This window comes from Poecilia latipinna, unplaced genomic scaffold, assembly GCF_001443285.1.
Source record: "Poecilia latipinna isolate Pla-1442-1.1 unplaced genomic scaffold, P_latipinna-1.0 Scaffold465, whole genome shotgun sequence".
NCBI lineage: Eukaryota > Metazoa > Chordata > Actinopteri > Cyprinodontiformes > Poeciliidae > Poecilia > Poecilia latipinna.
In genome coordinates this window covers 317543-336327 of record NW_015113081.1, presented here as the reverse complement: position 1 = coordinate 336327, position 18785 = coordinate 317543, and the positions used below count along the sequence as shown (strand labels likewise).

The following is an 18785-nucleotide window of genomic DNA, read 5'->3' as shown; positions in this document are numbered from 1 at the left end:
AATATGTGCCATTCCAAAAAAAAAAAAAGTANTTCAAATTNAGCTTGAGATCTGTGAAGGTTGACTGATCTGAAGAAAAAAAGCGTCCTTTGATGTGAAAAATGAAAATCTGAGAAGGAAAAATGATCTTTGAAACGCTGAGACATCTGGGTTGTAATGGGGGAACCATTTATACACATCAAAGGCAGGGCACACATTACAATATATATATATATATATATATATATATATATATATATATATATATATATATATATATATATATATATATATATATAAAAGAAATCTTGCAAGAAAAAACAGGTACATGGGATGAGAACTAAGAAAGTATTCAAAAGAAGTTGTTGAAAATGATGTTGTGTAAAAAATAGACTCAAGCCAGTGTAACCTGGTTAACCTGGGGAAATCAGAAGAAATGTTGTCTGACAACAGCTACGTGGAGACCCAACAAACTCTGAGATGGGGTTTCTAAAGAGGGCCCAGTCTTTATTTCACATCGGGGGAGTAAAACGTGTTTCCAACGGAGAATGTTTTGGTGCTTGAGAAGGAATCCGTCATCTTTTCTACTTTCACAAAGTTCGCTCATTTCCTTGTGGAAAGCAGAAGTGCTCTCTCCTTTCTTCCTGTGTTGCCAGTAAACAGCAGCACGTCCATTCATATCCAACTGGGAGATATTTTCGTCAAGAAAACAATGTTTACGGTTTAGTTCAGTGTCTTCTTCAGAGGTTTTCACGTAGTTTCCTTCAGTGGTTCTCGGTACAGCGCCTCCACAGGACAAGAAGGGGAACAGGCTGGTTAAAAGGTTGGGTTTGTTGGACAAAATGTTGGGATTTTGGCTCTCAGTTGAACTGAGTTTACCGGACTAACAGGTGTGAAAGCAACCTTAAACTTTCTCCTTGCAGAGCTTTACATGACATAACTTTTTTTTTTTTTTTTTTTTTTTTCCATATTTGCTGACTATATGAGAGCCAGATGGACAAATTTCACATGATTTGGTTTCTGTTTTTATCCCATATGTCAATGAAACACTAATCCAGTGATATGGACCATGGAATGGTGTCCTAACCTTTGAGCTACCCAGAGGTATTTCCTAAGGTGCAGCCCAGAAACAGCTCCAGGATATTTCTGGTATCGCTCAGGACTCTGCTCTGGTCCAGGAATCCAGCCATGGATTTACCTCGAAGGCACAATAAATCACGTCCACAAATAAGAGAGATGATGTTATGTTTGAAAGCACATCCTCTTCAAAAACATGTACAGCACATTCAGCACAAAGCAAAAAGATCAGCAAGCAAAACTCTAACGTTACCGTGTGCGCAGCGATACGCCGCCTGTTATTGTTTGCCTTTGTTAGCTGTAGGGGGAAGCCCATTGTGTGTTTGGGGAGGATTCCCCTCTCGCTCCACATGTCAGGTCTCAGTTACATCATCGAAAGAAGAAGCTGGAAGCTAATCACAGGAAACCACAATATCTATGAGCATAAATGTATGACATCCTCAAAAGAGCAAGATGACACGAGTCATGAAGAATCAGTAGATTTCATGAAGTAGAGAAAACCTGGTGAGCCCAGCGCTAGGGGTGCTATGGGGCAGTGTCCAGCGACCTACCATGTTTTTTGAGTTCAAAAAAGATTTTAATGTTGACAGAAATTTTAAAATATTACTAGGTAATTATGTGTTATTGGAAGACATTATTAAAGATACCTAAATCCCGACTTAAAAACATTCAAACAATAACAAAAACGTAAAATCAGTAAACAACACTTAGCCTGGTGGGGGTGCAAGTAAAGCCTGGTGGCCTGCCAGGCTTATAATATACTGGGGGAAACCCTGAGAGAATAAAAGCTTGACGGTCACAAGGTGCGTCTCCATTACAAATGTGTGCGAGTCTTTGTTGATATTCTGGTAATGTCGAAAAAACACTATTTTGCAACTGCTGCGTTTCCATTAAGTAAGAAATTAAATGAGTCACTTCAGGTTGTCAATCCGGCTGACAAACGACCTCATCCTGGTGCAAAAATCTTTTTAAAAAAAAAAAAAAAAAAAACTGCAGTGTTTCCATTAAGCAAATTTTTCTTTGTAATTTCAATTTTCTTACTTTTACGGTTAATGCAACTGCTGCTACCGCGGTGCTATTTTTACACAAAGTCCTCTCTCCAGCGCTGAACTTCCTCTACATTTCATGAAGCGCCGCGTCAGACCATATGGAGTGTGTGAGGAATTCCCATAAAAGTCTGAGTTCGCGGTATCTGGGAAAGGAGCTGCCTCTCGTCGTGAAACGGTGAACATGAGGAGTCACGGCGAAGAGTGAGGCTTTCCTGCTGCTTGGGGAAAAAAAATAGCCGAAACAGCAACTGGGATTTTGTCCAAGCGGGGAGTTTTAGTGCCTGAGACGGCTTTAAGCAGACGATGAACGATCAGAACCATGACGGCCCGGGATGAACCAAACCACCCGAGAAGGGGAGGGAGCTCTGTGACATCCGAGATGACACCAGAGCTCCTGCATGCGTCCCTCTAACCTTGTAATGCAGTCCTGTAATCCCCGTATTGTGTTTATAATCCACCTATGAATAGCTGCAGTCACACAGAATGGTCTCCGTGCGCCAATGAAGGAAGATGTACTTCATGATACCTTAATGACTTCATTTCTGATGTCACCGTCTTGCAGAACAAACACACTCGTCTCTCCAGAGCCTGTTTAATGCTGCCGCAGCGCAGGGTGTGTGTGTGTGTGTGTGTGTGTGTGTGTGTGGGTGTGTGTGAAGTGAAAGCGTTCTGAGGTCAGTAAGGGTTTATGACCGGCCCTGGAATGAGGGACGCTGAAACATCTATCTTGTTGCCTTTGGGCCCCTCAGATGTGGATGTAAATGTTTGGGATCTTTTAACTGCAAAACCCAGTTTTGCTTTGGCTTCAGCTCACCGTCTGATGTCCAGATGTTCTTCCAACTAGTCTTTTAGAAAGCAGGATTCATGGTTCCTCCGCATACGGGAGGTCCCCAACGATTCTTACTGCAAGTTTGAAAAGCACCTTTGGAGTGGTCAAACCTCCACACATCAGTCTGCAGAACGTTTTTGTAAAAGGTTCAGAGAGGTTCATCAAAGTCAGACTTAAAGGGACAGTACTCTTTGTTTTGCACAATCCAGTTATGTTACAAAAACACTTTATGTATCAAATGACTTCAAAGAAATTTGACTTTGTAATTTCACGCCTTGGCCTCCGTCTCTTTAAGAACTCCTGCGCTTTCTGAAGCTCTGCCTTCAGGAAGTCATCACAACGTTGCTCCTCTAGTAAGCTTTTACTGTTTGTTTTTTTTAAACCACTGAGAAGTAGCTCCTACAGTGAGCTCAACAGTTGCAGGGCTCCACCAGGTGTTTGCTAATTACCGCTGGCTAGTCTGGAGAAGCTGAGCGGATGTGGGAGCTCAGAAGCCTGGAAGCTGGATCCCGAACGAGGCGCCAGATCCACCCAGGAGTTTTGCACAGCTCAGTGGTTGCCACGGGATTTCTCGAACATGTCAGAACGAATCAAAGCAGCACTCCAGGTGAGTTTTTGACGAGGAAACAACATTGCAACATGATGTAAAGCCTAAACAAAGTGATTTTACAGAATACTACCTCTTTGATATTCCTCCAGGTAGATGGAAACGCTCCTGTTGCCACTCGCTCACGGAGGCCATGTTCACTTTCTGCGTTTCAGATGGGAGGGCAGGCGTTGACCTTTGAGGTGAAAGAGGCCCAAAGCTTCTTAGATCTTGTCTTTGAATCTCCCTTTATGAGACGGTGCCGTGCTTTGGGAGGAATTTTGGAAGGTCGCTAACCTCATTGAAGCTTCGCTGTTGTCTCAAGTCTTATCTGTTTGTAGATTACAGGACTCTGCGGAGCGTCGGTCGTAGAAATAGCTCTGTAAGTATTCCCAGACTTTATTTCTTCAGGAACAGTTCGACTTTTCGCTGCTGGTGAGACTTTTTCGTCAGCTGAGCAACTGTAAATAGCTACTTCAGATTATTTCAGTCAACTCGAGGCAGAGAGGAACCCGAGGAACCGTTATCGAGTTTAAATATTTAACGCGAGAAGGTCTGTGTGAAAGTTTTGATCACAGAAGAAAAAAATGGCTGTCAACTTGTGATGTTTGTAACTCTACTGTAAAAAGTATCAAAGCAATAAACCAAATAATAAAGATACAGTCATATCCAATACATTTATGTGTTCTGATTAGGCTCATTTGTCAGAGTAAAATTGCTAACCTTTATATTAAAGATTGTTTTAATTATATTTCTGGATGATGAATGTTATTTTTATTGGTCTAATGTTATATTCTAGTTTTAAATGTCGTGTTTTTATTAGCTGTAAAATGGAATATCATATTTAACAAGAATAAAGGCTTTAATTAATCTATACAATATGTTTCACTCAGTAATAAAGTCATAGAAAAAGATGAACTTTTCAAAAAATATTCTGATTTATTGAATGGATTTTTAATGGTCCAAAACTACAATATTTGCAATTAGGTGTAAAGGTGACAAATTTTGAAAATAGAAGAAAACAAATGCAGGAATACATCTCTTTTAACTCTAGAACTAGAATAGTGCAGAATAAGCCCACATCATCACTCCTCCACCACCTTGCTTTACAGATAACACGTTTTATTTGTTTGTGCTGATAAATTGCAATTTTTGATTTTAGAAGTGCAAAGCTGCCGTTTCCCCATATTAACCTCTCATGTCTAAAACTGCATTTCTCATGTATTAGTTGATTAAAAACAAACAGACATTTCTTGTGTGTTTATTTTCATTATAAGCCCCGACAAGTTGAATCCTAGAATCAAGGTGTAAATTTTCGGCTGTGTAAATCATATAATTAAACACATTTTTAAAATTTTATAGGAGTTCTCCTGTCGGGTGGATTAGAAGGTGGAATGTGCTGGTAGGTAGAAACCGTCACAAGCCAGCAGGTAATTTAAAGGAAACGGTTCTGATGAAAACATCAATGAGCTCGGCACTGTAATCAGCAGAAGGATTCCCTAAGGTCTGAACATTTTCACACAAAGCTAAAAAGTAAGAATGCAGGACATTTGAATTTTATTCGTAAATGCTGCTTTGTGATTATTTGAAAACGTAGCGGACACGAATCATCTGTGACGGAGAACACGGCAGCTTTTCTTCATTTATCAGATATTTTTGCTCCTCCAGCTTCGGTTCAGAAAACGAACTAAGAGCGAAGCCATTAAACTTCCTCCTCCGTCAGTCGCTCCTGATGGATTAGACAGCTAAAAACTAATATCTGTATTTAAATAAACCTTGGAGTTCATGAGGACACCGCCCGGGGGGGGAAAGGTTCGGGGGTCAAAGGTCAATTTGTGACACGCCGTATTTTAGAGCGGAGAAGTGGTCTTTGACAGCCAGCGGTACCGGTTTAGCTCGTGTTTATTTTGCGAGGTGCCTGTGATGAGGAGCAGCGCAGCAGATCATACAGAGCGAGAGACGCGAGACGCAAGCGAGCGAAGAGAAAACCTGAAGAGGATTCGACCAGGAGCGAAGGACGCAGCGTCTGCTCATCCTTAATTCTCACTTCTTTTCTCCCTAAACACAAATACGAATGAACACGACGAAAACGTTGATCTGTGCGGAGAAAGATGAGAATTTCAAAAATGTTTTCTTTACATTTCTCGTTGCAATTTCAAGCCACATTGGGGAAAACGCTCATTATGACCTTATATGGAACACAAAGCCACAAGCGATGACTCCTGTTACAGGGGATGTATATCGGGTGTCATTTTTCTCTTCTTTTCATGAATACCCATCAAAAATATGTTGTAGTTTTTTGCATTTTTTTTTTTTTTTTTTTTTAATTTGCACTCTTATTTTGCTGCTATGAGTTGGGACTCCTCTAAAGTAAGGTGTGAGTATCTGAACATCTCCTAATGCCAAACCGCCACGTCTTTGATCAGTACCGCAGAGCCATAATACTGTTGTGTGTTTACATAAGCATGAGTCGGTAAATGTAACTGGTCAATAAAAATGATAAAACATAAAGCCACTATGGGAAACAAATGTCTCAAAATCTTGCGTACAAGAGGATGATTGCCAGCGCTAAGACCCTCCTCCTGGCTCTGATTGGCTGATTCCTGTGCATTTCTGCAGCTGGGCAGAGGAATTTGGTTCTTTGTCACATATTATCTGTCTCGTATCTTACTGTCAGGACGTAGAGACAGTTTTAACAAATGCGTAAAATAAAAAAAACAAATTAGCTATTCTGTCTGCTTAGAGACAAAACTGACCTCAGAGAGTGAAGCTTTGAGGCCTTCAGGTGGCAGCGAGGCTCATCTGAGAGAGATAACGTCCAGCGTAGTGACATAATGATGCGGATCGGGAAACAGGAACTCCAGAATCAGCAGCTGTGGGTCACGAGAAACTTTCCGAAGAACGACTAAAGCATCCATCTTAATATCTCCAAAGGAAGAAGGTTTAGAGGGATTAAAGGTGCTGTTAGAAGACGACATCACGGCAATCTGTAATCTGCACAAGATGAGACTTACAAGCTGCCAGCAAGGCTCACACACGCTCAGCGATCGTTTTCCAGTTCTTATCGTGAACAAATTGATGCCTTATCTGCAGCCCCGGCGACAAAACAACACAGTAATGCAACAAGAAGGGGCCATGTTTGATTCAGTTAAGGGCGTAATGCGGTAAAGGAAAGCAGAAGGGCTCATTTCATTAGAAGGCGATCTCGCAGCAAGAACGGGCTGCACTGTAAGCTCAGTCACATGCAGCCTTTCCCATGTGCTAATAAAGGTGAACAGCAGCCTCCAGGCAAGAGGGAGCTGGGTGAGTTGGTTCAGAGCAGACCTGCTGTGCCGTCCTAGAATGGCTTTTTTTCATTTAGATAAATGGAACAAAAACATCAGACTAAAGTGCAAAGACCAAAGCAAATAGCCACTCTGGGAATAGCTGGGAGAGAAAGAGTTTAAAGTATTCCTCAAGTCCAAAAGCTTGACAACTGTAATACTTTAAAGGCACGGAAAAGTAAGAAGCAAATGGTTCCAGACTTCAACGGAGCGCGTCGTATTTTTCACACAGGATGTTTTCAAATTGGACAGACCAGCAGTGGACGATCGCTAGTTTGCACCAAAGGTCTGATCGTGATTTATACAGAAGCGTGCACCTGTCCTCAAACGACGAGAAATACGAAATGAGGCTGAACTTCCCATACGCACATCGATCAAAGTCATGGGAGGAATTTTAGTTGAGAAAGATTTGGTTGTGCGCACATAAAGCAGTTTCAAATTTAACTAACTCAACTGGCTCAGTGAAGACAAATCCAGCTGTTTGGAAATATTACATTTCATAGAGAAGCACTGAGATATATATATATATATATATATATATATTTTTTTTTTTTTCTTTTTTGAAAGACAACACTTTAAAAACAATACATTTGTCCAATTTAGAAAAGCAAAATAGAAAATAACTAAATGTATTAACTAATAGAGACAGGACACCCTGAAAAGGTCACCAATCCATCACAATAAAATGTATGATTGAAGATTTTGTGCTAGTTTTTTGAGTAAATACCAGGATACCTTGTTATCATATCCTGAAAATTTCATAACGGCCCAAACATACCTACAACTTTAAATCCCAAAACCCTTTGCACACTTGTCCAACACATATCATCCCGATATTGTGCGTTTTTTTTTTTTTTCCCAACATTTGCTGCATTAGCATCACTGACATGGTTTTGTGGCCATTCATTTAAGGAATCACAACTCCATCCACACACACACGCACACACACACACACACACACACACACGCACTTGAACAAATCCAGTCAGACAACAACTCGTAAAGGGGGGTAAATACACCCATGCCGTTGGACTGAAAGTCTTTAATAACCAAAAAAATTCTCCATACAAAAGAATATGTACATTTGTTTAACTGAATAGCAGTTTATGGAAATGATATAACATTGTTCCTTTTTTTTTCTCTCAATGCTTCCAGTCTCCACCTTACAGAATCTAAAACTTTTCATGGCTGAAGGCGGCGGGTCCATCTTTGTCGTGGGAGATTATTCAGAGGGACTATCCGGGTCCGGCGCCCCACGTTGGATATCAGTCTAAGGAGTTAACAATATTCATGTGCCACATTCAATATTATCAGGAAATAAATCTATGCATCAGTTTACATTTCACATATATTTGTAGAGACATAAATAAAGCAATAATTGAATACCAGTGCAGGAAAGCATTCAGAACAGGGAGACACAGGACTCGATCACAGACAGCAGGATTTTGTTAAAAAAAAACAACAACAACAACAACAACAAAAAAACAGACAGGAGCCTGAGAGGGACATTCCAGAACACAGGATTACATTTAATCAACCAAATGTAAACGTCAGCGGACCGGATGTTAAGAATGGAATTCTTTGTCGGAGAGTTCATAAAAATAAATCAACAACAAAGGTGGATGAAAGAAATAATCAATTGCACCGTTTCCCTGCCATTCGCTGTGAGGTCCCGCCGTCCACCTGTGAAATTCACGTTTAAAGCCTGAAGGAAAAACCGAGCGTGTGCAGAGGATCGGGGCGGGGATCGGCGAGACGTCTCCGCAGCCAGCCGCCCAGTCGCTGCTTCCACCTCACTGTGCAACAGCAGAAATCCTGCTGTGACCGAAAGCTCATTGGTGGGAGCGTCCCAACTGCGCACGCGTGACCATCTGCATGCTGATGACTGTCTGACGCTTGCTTATGTCAGAGTCCGAAAGCTCCCTGCTGCACACATCCAGTGACATGCACCCTGAATGGAGCTGGGAAATCATCGTGTTCGTCAACGGTGGAAGTGCTGGGACAGTAAGCTGGGAATGAAGACAATGTGCTGAAGATGCTCTCTGGTTGCAGCAGAAAATGGATTTTTAACTGAGGTTGTACAGGGCTGTAATGGTAATAATAGCCAGTAAAGATACACCGATAAGACGACTCTGGTCAGTTTCCAGTTTCAGGTTTTTGTAAGGCTTTTCTTGCTAATAACGCTCAGATCTATAATGGAAAGCATTCTACTGACATCCAACCCAGTGGGCTGACATCTGAAACACCAATGGGATGACTGGGTTTATTCCTGACCTTAGAGAGTTACAAAAGTAGCACTTTACACTCAGCCTTCCTGTTATATGGTGAAAGCTTTGCTCTCTCTTTCTCTCTCTCGCAGCCTGAGTCGACCCCAGCACTGCAAAAACTATCTTGGTACACTTAAAATGAATCAAAACTATCTCACAAGTAACTGTTCAGCAAGACATAGGAGCTTGTTTTAAGTAAATTCATTAATATGGATGAAAAAAGGACAACTTCCACCAGCAGATTAATTCACTTATAACATTGGAAAATGTCTTGGCATCAGTGAAGCGAGTAGTTTTTTTTTTTTTTTTATTACCAATATTAAGGAATTACTTAAAACAAGCTCCTACATCTTGCTAAAAAGTTGCTCATATGTTGGCTTTGTCTTATTTCAAGTGTCAAAAGATACATTTGTTTCGACATGCTCCAACATGTCACAGAAAACACAGATTTCTTTCAAAACTTAAATCTGCTTCTCCCAACTTCATCTTAAACACCTCAGTGACACTAAATCTAGCAAACTTTCAATCTTCTTCTCACAGCAGGAACTTCCACACTGAAGAGTTTGGGTCAAGTTTGTAATTGGACGACTGGCAACCAATGTATAGATTCTGTTTCTCTTTGCATCTCTACTGGAAAACTAGATGAGAGTGGAAATGTCGCCTGAGTGGTCCCACGTAAAGTCTCGCGTAATTGTTGAATTCATAAACGGATGTCAAACTTGTTAATTGAAACACCCGATGAGCTGTTTTGGGCCATTTTTTATACAGCTGTGTAGCTGCTGGAATCAAAACAAAAGCACTTTCTGTCCCAGGACTTTCATTTGACTTTTCTAACTGGAAAGATTACTGGGGGGAAATGTCATTAATAAGTGCAAATCGGTTCATCCGGGAACAGCTGCTGCTCAGAACCACACTCCAGTCTATTCAGTTCATCTCCCTGCCTTGTATCTGTTCAGACGATGTGCAAGTTTTACCAAGACTCCCTGTGGCCTTCTGCCCTTCTCCTCCCCTCCCAAATCTCATTTGTCAGAGTTCTTGCGCGGCCGGCGGAAGCTGGACATGTTCTCGTTTAGTGCATAGATGCGCCTGTTGAACTCCTCGAAGCCTGCCACGTCCAGCTCGCCCAGCACCTGTTCGTCGCACTCCACGGCTACCGCGTGGTCCACAGGAATGCAGTGGTAGTCGTCCAGCCGGGCCTCATCTGTTAAACCCAGCCCCACCCCTAAGCCCAGCCCCGTGGCCTCTGTGCCCATGATCTCCTCAGCTTGCTCCACGGAGCAGTGCAACTCCGGGACGAGGCCTAACAGCGCCTGACCTGTTGCCAGGGAGCCGTTCATTGCGCCTGTATGGTTACTGGAAACAATTTCCTCTCCAGCTTCCTGCACTGCGGAGGAACTGGATGCCCCTGCGCTACTGGCCGGCCGTTCCTCAGATTCTTTTTGTTTATCTGCTTCCCACCCTACGCCAGCGGTTTTATTTTTCTCCTCTACCTCTCTGGGCCCAGCCTGCTGCTCCCCCTCCTCCTCCTCCTCCTCCTCCTCCTCTTCCTCCTCCGCCTTGTTGGCCGTGCTGGCGTCAAGCGACGAGGACACATGCTTTGGTGCCGGTGAAGGTGGTGTCAGGTTAGCTGGAGGCCGCTCTTCCCCTGCGGCTGCCTTGTTGTTTGGGGAAGGCGTTGGCTTGTACTTGAGCTGCGCCTCGGCCTCCGAGCTCGCCCTCTTCCTCGGGCCTTGGTCCGGAGAACTGTTGTGGTGAGGGTAGCCCGTTTCTGAGGCGGCGGACACGCCCAGCTGCGACTTGGAGGGCACTGGAATCGAGCTGGAGACGTGATGTCGGTCGCTGCAAGGAGCAAAGAAAGAAAATACGATAAAACCGTGGAAATAATGCTTCTGTGGACGGTAGAAAAGTCCATATACGGTTCAGTACTTCAGTATCTACATCCTAGCACAACACACTCAGCCCCCTTTACTCCAACACCCCTAAAAAGAATCTACTTTGACGTCGACCTGACTTTGTGGCAAGTTGGAGATTCTGTGTGTGTCTGGGCAGAGAAAAGTTAGTTATAAATAGAACAATTTCGACATATTTTCATAACATTGGTTTCATGTGTTTTTGCATGGCTAAACCCACTGCTTCAATAAAGAGTTGCTGACGGCATCTTGTTCTATTTCTGCATTTTGGCTTGTGTTTAAAGCTGAAGTATAACTTTTATAAAAAGCAAAATGTTTTTTTTTTTTTTACATTTTTGTTAAAATTATCAATATGTCTCGATAGTATAAGAAAGATAATCTGAAAAAAAAGTCTAACTCCTCTGCTTTCTCCAAGTGCTAACTGGAGAAATACGCCACTAAGAAACAACCAATCAGAGCCGGGGGGAGGGTCTTAGCGCTGTCAATCATTCATGTAAATGCTGCTCACGCCCTTCCCTGGCTGTACCAACAGCAGACCACGTCACGAATGCTAAGGCTAGTTAGCATGGCCATTGCTGATGGTGGATAAAACCTCTTGGCTCTGATTGGTTGTTTCTGACCAGGAGCTGAGTACTTCTTCAGACCGCAACAGTAGCATCAGGAGGAAGTGGAGGAGCTTGATTGTTTTCAGGTAGGGATACCTTCGTAAGGCACTGAACGTTTAAGGTAACCAGCTGGCAGAAGAAAGTGAGATTTCCAGAGAGAGCCGATGCTTATCAGCACCTCGGCAGCGCGGCTCCCAGCTACTTTGCTTCTAATCCAGGGGGCAGCTGCGGCTCTTTGTAAATCACTCCACTTTACAGCATTCAGAAAGCATTTTTGCAGCCTCTGAGGCTTTACTCATGTTCTCTCGAACTGGAAGAGCGCAGCAGGCGTCCACCAAAGTATGTCAGATATTTTCTTCTAAAACAGATAACAGGCTGGAGATGTGGGACACCCCGCCCAGCCCCCAGACTGGAGTCATAAATCTATCTAAATGGGGGCCTCACTGGCTCTCCTAATAGCCAAGGCCACGCACAATTCTCTGGTCTACTTAAGTGCTGTCTTCAATGTGACTCCATGCCACGTTACACGCTCACATGTGTCGGTTAAAAGGCTTGAGGACGGGCCTCTGCTTGTTCAGTTGGACGTCTTGTCATAACAGATAAGTCTCCTGTCACCTGACATTTACCGAGGAAGAGCAGCTCGCCGACATCGAGAGCGCACGCTTTCAAGGTCGGCCGGTCGGCCGTCTGACGGACGCTTTTACTACCAAACGCGTGACGGCTTGTCAAACGGACCCCGAGCCCGACCCCCGCAGACACCCTGCTGAGGTGGTCCCGACCGGGTTCACAGGCAGGACGTCCAGCCCAAGACAGGAGACGCCTGTCTCGTGTTAAGAGAAACCAGTCAACTTCAAAGTGGGTGTGTTGCAGTGAAATCAGAACCATCCGTAGAGTAAGGTTGCAGCGTGGCTGCGGAGCGAGGATGCAGCGAGGCATGGCTGACTGATGGGAAGGAAGCAGACAAACATGCTGAGAAAGGTTCACCAGAGTCGGTGAGAGGGATCGTCTGTGCGGACGGGCATTTCAGCAAAAACACGACGTACAGCGCAAATCATTCGCCTACAGAGAGAGAGGCTTCAGTGCTCCTGCAAAAATAGTTAAAATGGAAAAAGAGTCTCTAGAGACACAAGACACCAAGGCTGAAAAGAAAATGTAAAAAGATTTGTGCTGAAAATAATCATTCAAACCATATTTAGCCCTCTAAAGACTACCCTAAACATTGAAACTTTGTTTATTGGAAAATGAAGGCAAACACAGATTGGCTGTACCTCCAAGAGCCGAAATAAAGATAACCACAGATATTAGCTCCTGCAGAAGTGTCGAGACAGTTTTCACTGAGCATCCATTCATTTCCCCCCAGAATTTGGCACAGCTGAGTGGTTGCCCTGGGAGATTATAGGATTTCTCAAACCTTTTATGAAAGAATCAAAAACATTCTCCAGCTATGTTTTTGATGAGGGAATAACTTTATAAAATGACATAAAGATCAAAAAAGATGATTTCACATAACACTGCCCCTTTAAAAACAGAATCAAAATGTATCACGAAAACTCGACTGTGCCGCTCTGGGCGGCGAGCCATCTTTACTCGCATGAATACCGGACACTGATAGTAGCGCCGCGTGCTGCAGGCGAGCTGCATTATTCCCTTCCACTCCACGTGTCAATCTGAGAAGCGGTGAATGAGTAAGTGAGAAGACTGGGTGTGTCTGCGAGGACCTGAGCCAGACAGATCTCTGGCCGGCCATAACATCTGCTGTTTCAAACCAGTTCAACGGTTATCCGGACGTCATGTCTTGCTTGAGTGTGGCTAATTAGGCTACATGCGCAGGATAACAGTCCGCGTTTGTGCAGATTAGGAGAGATGGAAACGCGGAACAATGCCAAACAGTTCCTCAGGGTCGGGTAACTGTGATTCTTGGTCTGCTGTGTGACGGTTCAAGTATCGCCGTTTCCTTTCTACAAGTAAGAACTGCTTACACAAGCATCTCCTTGGATAAATGAATAACTCAGGAGGTCAAACACATTTTTTAAAGAAGGAATGTTAAAAATTTTAGAGACAGGAAGTGGATCAACAACTTATCAAACATTCAAGCACTCCCTTGAATCGATCCTTTTGTAATTTGCCCTAAATTGAAAGAAGGAAAAAGTCGACCCTCTTCAGCAGCATTATGGAAGATTTATTGAAATATTGCTCCAAAACTGCACACCAGAACTTGTTCTGTGCAACTTTTATATCTGTAAGAAACTGAAGAAGCAACGCAAAATCATCATAAACTGGAAAAAAGTTCTGCTGGTTTAATATGATTTAGTAACAGGTTAAAGTCTCTAGGAGTGTCAGTCTGTGTGGTGCATATCTGAGCAATAGTTAGATGGGCCACAAGATTCCTACGCCTAATTCATCACAGAAAATATCACACCAACTACAAATGTGCGCAAAACTGTCAATATTCAAAAAAATCCCAATTTCACAATCGCGGTTTTGCCATTAAATAAGAAACGCAATCAAAAACACGCGAGTTAAGTTTGTTCACGCAATGTGTCAATAAAAAAAAAAAAAAACATGCCACACTGTCATCATCCAGCTACTTCTTATCGTCGTTGTCTTCAATGTTTGTTGACCACGTGACTCGCGTGATGCAAAAAAAAGTGGCTCCATTGCAGTTTTGCGAAATAAATCAACCTCGATACGGTCAAAAGTATTTTTTTAAACGTCAAATTGCACAATCATGCGGTCAGTAGAAACGCAGCTACTGAAGCAAGCGCAGCCTCGATTCCCTTTATCCTGCTCTCCTCCTTTCCTGCCGATGTAAAACATTTCAAGAGGAAACAAGAATTTGGTAAGCCAAGCCGTTCCAGGGGCCAACCCACCCTCGACGGGTTCCACAGCACGTCCCCCTGTTCATGTCTGAATCCCGCTAAGAGCCAAACGCCGGGGCCAAAGCAAACAAGAACAGATAAGATTTGGTCCTTTGAAGTGTCCTGGTGATGTCCCTGCAGTGCTACAACAAAAAGCATGTTATGGTTTCATCTGCACTGCGGTGGGAGCTAGTTTTGGTTTTTTGCTCTAACAGCGCAACGATTACTGACTGTCAGGCCTTTGAAGACGGGGAATAACCACACGGCACATCAGGCGTTGCGATTCAACCATCTGCTTTTTGGATTCGGACGCCGCCTCGGAGCTTTAAAAGAGCTACAGTTGCACACAGACAAAGAAGAGTAAAAAACTATCATGAGAGCAATTCAACTCTTGGCTTAGTGAAGCAATGAAAATTGTAATGTTACCATAGTATGCCCTGGTGTCCAGAGAGTTAATGTACCATCACAGTGATCCAGGACAGAGAAAAAGAAACATTCCTGGTTTCGCCCTTTAAGTCAGCCATTATTAGGAATACAGAAAATGCACAGCCACCTGTCAGGCTCAATGAACCTTGCAAATTGTTTATTTAATATTTATATACATTTCACCTTTATATTTGTCTCAGAGCAAGGTGCAGCTGTCCACATATATCAGGTGTTGAATCAGCACCTTTCCTCTGCTGCCGTGTAAACAAAGAGTCGCTCAGGGAAACGCGGCGGATCTGAGGACGCCGAGAACCTCCAGAAAACTCTCGGTGGATTCGGAGCATGTTGAAGCTCTTGGCTTTGATCTTGGAGACTGCGCGTTTTCACAAGCAAAGCTGTTTTCTGGTACCGTCCCCGTCTGCCTCGGGGTAATAGATTCACCATCTTTCCGCTGGTTCTCATCGTGTTCTGCCCGTTCTTTTTGACTGCACCGAGAGTCTCTCTCTCTTTTGCCAGGTTATCTGTTTTTTGGGGCAACGCGGTTTGGAAATGTATAAAGATAATATCAAAAACTTGCCAGAGGAGAGTTAAAAAAATAAACTTTTGAGCTTTGCCTTCCATCAAAAACCGTCTCACTTGATTTGCGCACAATATTCAAGATGATCCCAGCTCACTATCAGTGTTCGTCTCGGTGTGTTAAACAGGAATCTCCCTGCAGAAAGGATGCATGCTGAAATACTTAGAAATACAGGGTTGGCTCTGTTTCCAACCTGCTTTGGAAGCAGCTTCCTCTCTCCCTTGTGGGATCCTCCTTGTTTGGATGCGTGGAAAGAAGAAAAAGGTGGCACAGAGGCAAAGGAAGCAGATTATACCGTCTGTCACAGTCTAAGGGAAAAATTACCTGCAGCTGCCATTTAGTCTTTCTATTCATCCATATTTCATAAGATGGTCCCAAAGCGAGATACTGTATCTGAATTTATTCTCCCCCCCACCCCCAAACCAAACCACTAGAGTTTATATGGAAAGGAAACAGTGCAAGGGTGCGTGTTAGAAGAATATCTTTCCTGAAAGAAAAAAAAAAACGGAGAGCTCTGTGGGACAGGAACCATTTCCCCTGGAGACATGAGAGTCTGACTCCTTTCAAGATTCTCTGAATAATGTTTTCCAGGCTGAACGAAGGACGTCTTTCATTCACGTCAACAACGAGAAGACCGATTAAAAAAATTGAAATATTGCTAAACCTAATTACTTCACATAAAGGTTAAAAGTTAAATTTTATTCAGAGTACCAGATTTAGTATTTTGCTCATCTAATTCTAACAAAGCATAGAAATGTTGTTTTTTTGACCAAGAGAATACAGATTTGATAAATCTCAAACTAGTGTTTAGTTATTCAATCCAGATTGATCAGATTTTGACAAGGAGATGAACTTTAAGTTGATTAAAAAACAAAACTGAAACGGCCATTTAGTCCAGTACAGCTAGGAAGTGGACAGCATCAGTATTTTCACAGTGCTGTCAAAAACTGACAGCATCTTTGTCACTGTCAATGTTTTTTTTAGCAAATATAGTTAAAGAAAATGTGATCTTCCATTTCCCCCAGTGACAGAGCGTTCACGCGAACAGATTTAGTTTGAATATTTTGCAGTGTTTATACTGATCTGACATTTGAATAGAGCAGACACGCAGCTGCAACATGTATGTGTTTGGTTAATGTTTGAACAAGGCATCTAGCAGGCTTTATTAGCTGCTATGTAATGGTTACAGATGATGTCTTCAGATAGCTTAGTTCTCCTTTCTTTCCAGGAGTTGGGATAAGTGCAGCTAATCTCACATTTCTACACAGTTTAAACCATAACCCATATGAAAAACATCAGAGATTGATGGTGTGTTACTCTGATTTTACTGTATAAAGTCATATTCTGGACTCCAGTGAGCGTTGGTCTGTATCCACAGATTACAGCAGCGCTATTACAGGACAAAGGGGTCGTTCGTTTTCAGGATACGTAATCTACGTAAACGGTCCAGGTGTCGGAGTAACAGTCCTAATGCATAAAAAAAAAAAGGAATAAAAAGTTGAGAAAATTCAAAGTACATAGCTTTTATAAAAACATGTTTAAAACTGTCATGTCAGTATGAAATGAGACAGATCTCCTCCGTCTCCTGTCTGTGCTGCTGCTGCCGCCATCGGAAGAAATACGACGGTCAAAAACAACCAATCAGAGGGGGCTGGTGAGCGACGAGTGCAAAGAACATGGCTCCTCCTGGATGTGACTGGTTGTTTGTATTTAGCACTGGGAGAAGGCAGAGCAGCGCAGATTATGCGTCTCAAAGATTATATGTCACATATCATGCTGTCACGACACAGTGACACTTTCAACAAACATGTAAGATAATTCTTTTTTTTTTAGTTCTAGATAAAAAAATGTTCATAAACCTGTGGTGGAAAGACCTTTATCAGCACAAAATGGGCAACGCACCAAGTACTTCCTTTCTTTCTTCACAATAAGAGCCTCAGACACAGACAGCAGAGGGGTTGCAGCATAAAACACAAACATTGGATGCCCGGCGGTAATCGAGTTTCATCCCGTCAGTCGGACAATGGACTCTCTTCACACTCAGGAAAAAAAAAATAAAAATGAGAGCGATTGACATTTTCTACTTGAGTAAGACGGGACGGTACGGTGGGGAGTACATATTTCATTAGGTCAAAGTTCTCCTAACTTTGAATACCTTAAAAAATCATACATCATAGCATGCAGCGAGTGCAGCTTGATTGTGTAAAACACATGGTTGAGACCAGATGAAATATGGTTTCCATATGTTTAAGCTTATTGAAAAGGTTATGTGATGAAGGAGACTTCAATGCTCCTACTCACAGGAGCACAGCTGCTCCAACGCGGCGATAAATTCAACTTCAACACGGTTTTCAAACGTTTAAATATGCATATTGGCCGAACGCTGGTTGGGTACGAGAGGAGAAGTGTTAATGATCTGCATCAGACGGAATACCTACGAGGAAAATCCTGGCGCTGAGTGGTTTGGACAGCGCCGGGATTTGTCCATGTAGGGACTAAATGTGGGGAAAAGCAGATCTGCGCCTTAACCTGATGCGCCAGATGGTTCGTTTCACAGAACCATCTGGGAAACCCTCCATAGAAACTGTTTGGAAAAGGTCAGGCACCTTTGAAAATACTTAGCAAGTGACTGAATGAGGAATCTGTCAAAGTCAAAGGAGAAGCTCAACTTATCCCAAAAACTAAGGGGAAGCCTAAAAACACCGGTCGGCGAACACGAGATCACGTGACGTTACGCTCGTGTTTCTCTTGTGGTTCTGATCTTTTCACTTCTCATGGCACCAAATTCTTCACTTAACACTTAGAAAACTAAAGTTACATTTTTCAAATATTAAAATAGATTGTAATGGTCCAAACATATGCTGCTGACAATGTTGCAGTCGGTGTTTGGTTTAGGCAAGACGGGAGGAAGACGGGGTAACTTAGGAGGACATAGGACTCCAGGAACATTCACTTGTTTCTTCTAATCGGAAACGTTTGTTTAGCCACACGCCTTCAGGTCGATTAAAGCTGACGGAAAGAACGGACAACTGTAAGAGTGAGATAGTGAAAGGGAATAATTTCATCACTCTCTGTAGAGTCTCCTCCTGCAACAGTTCAGTCCAAAATTATTCAGATTTAGCTTTAATCTTTTTTTAAAACCAACATGTTTCTTTTGATTGGGAGTGTTAACATTTTTTTGGAGCAGCCAAGCAGGAGCCCTGACTTGAATCTGGGGAAGGAGCCAATGATTAGAGTGATGGCAAAGAGCCAAAGCAAAAGACAAAAGCATACAAAAAAAAAAAAGGAAATATACAACA

At 42.7% G+C, this 18785-nt stretch overlaps 1 protein-coding gene across 1 annotated transcript in view; it reads right to left on the bottom strand.

Annotated features, from left to right (window-relative positions):
- Positions 1–10061: 10061 nt before the first annotated feature.
- uvrag (UV radiation resistance associated gene) overlaps positions 10062–18785 on the bottom strand; it is a 115972-nt gene continuing 107248 nt past the window's right edge. Inside the window, exon 15 of the mRNA XM_015039206.1 lies at positions 10062–10949. Coding sequence (XP_014894692.1) covers positions 10130–10949 — 820 coding nt within the window. The 3' untranslated portion in view covers positions 10062–10129. The remainder of the gene's footprint in view (positions 10950–18785) is intronic.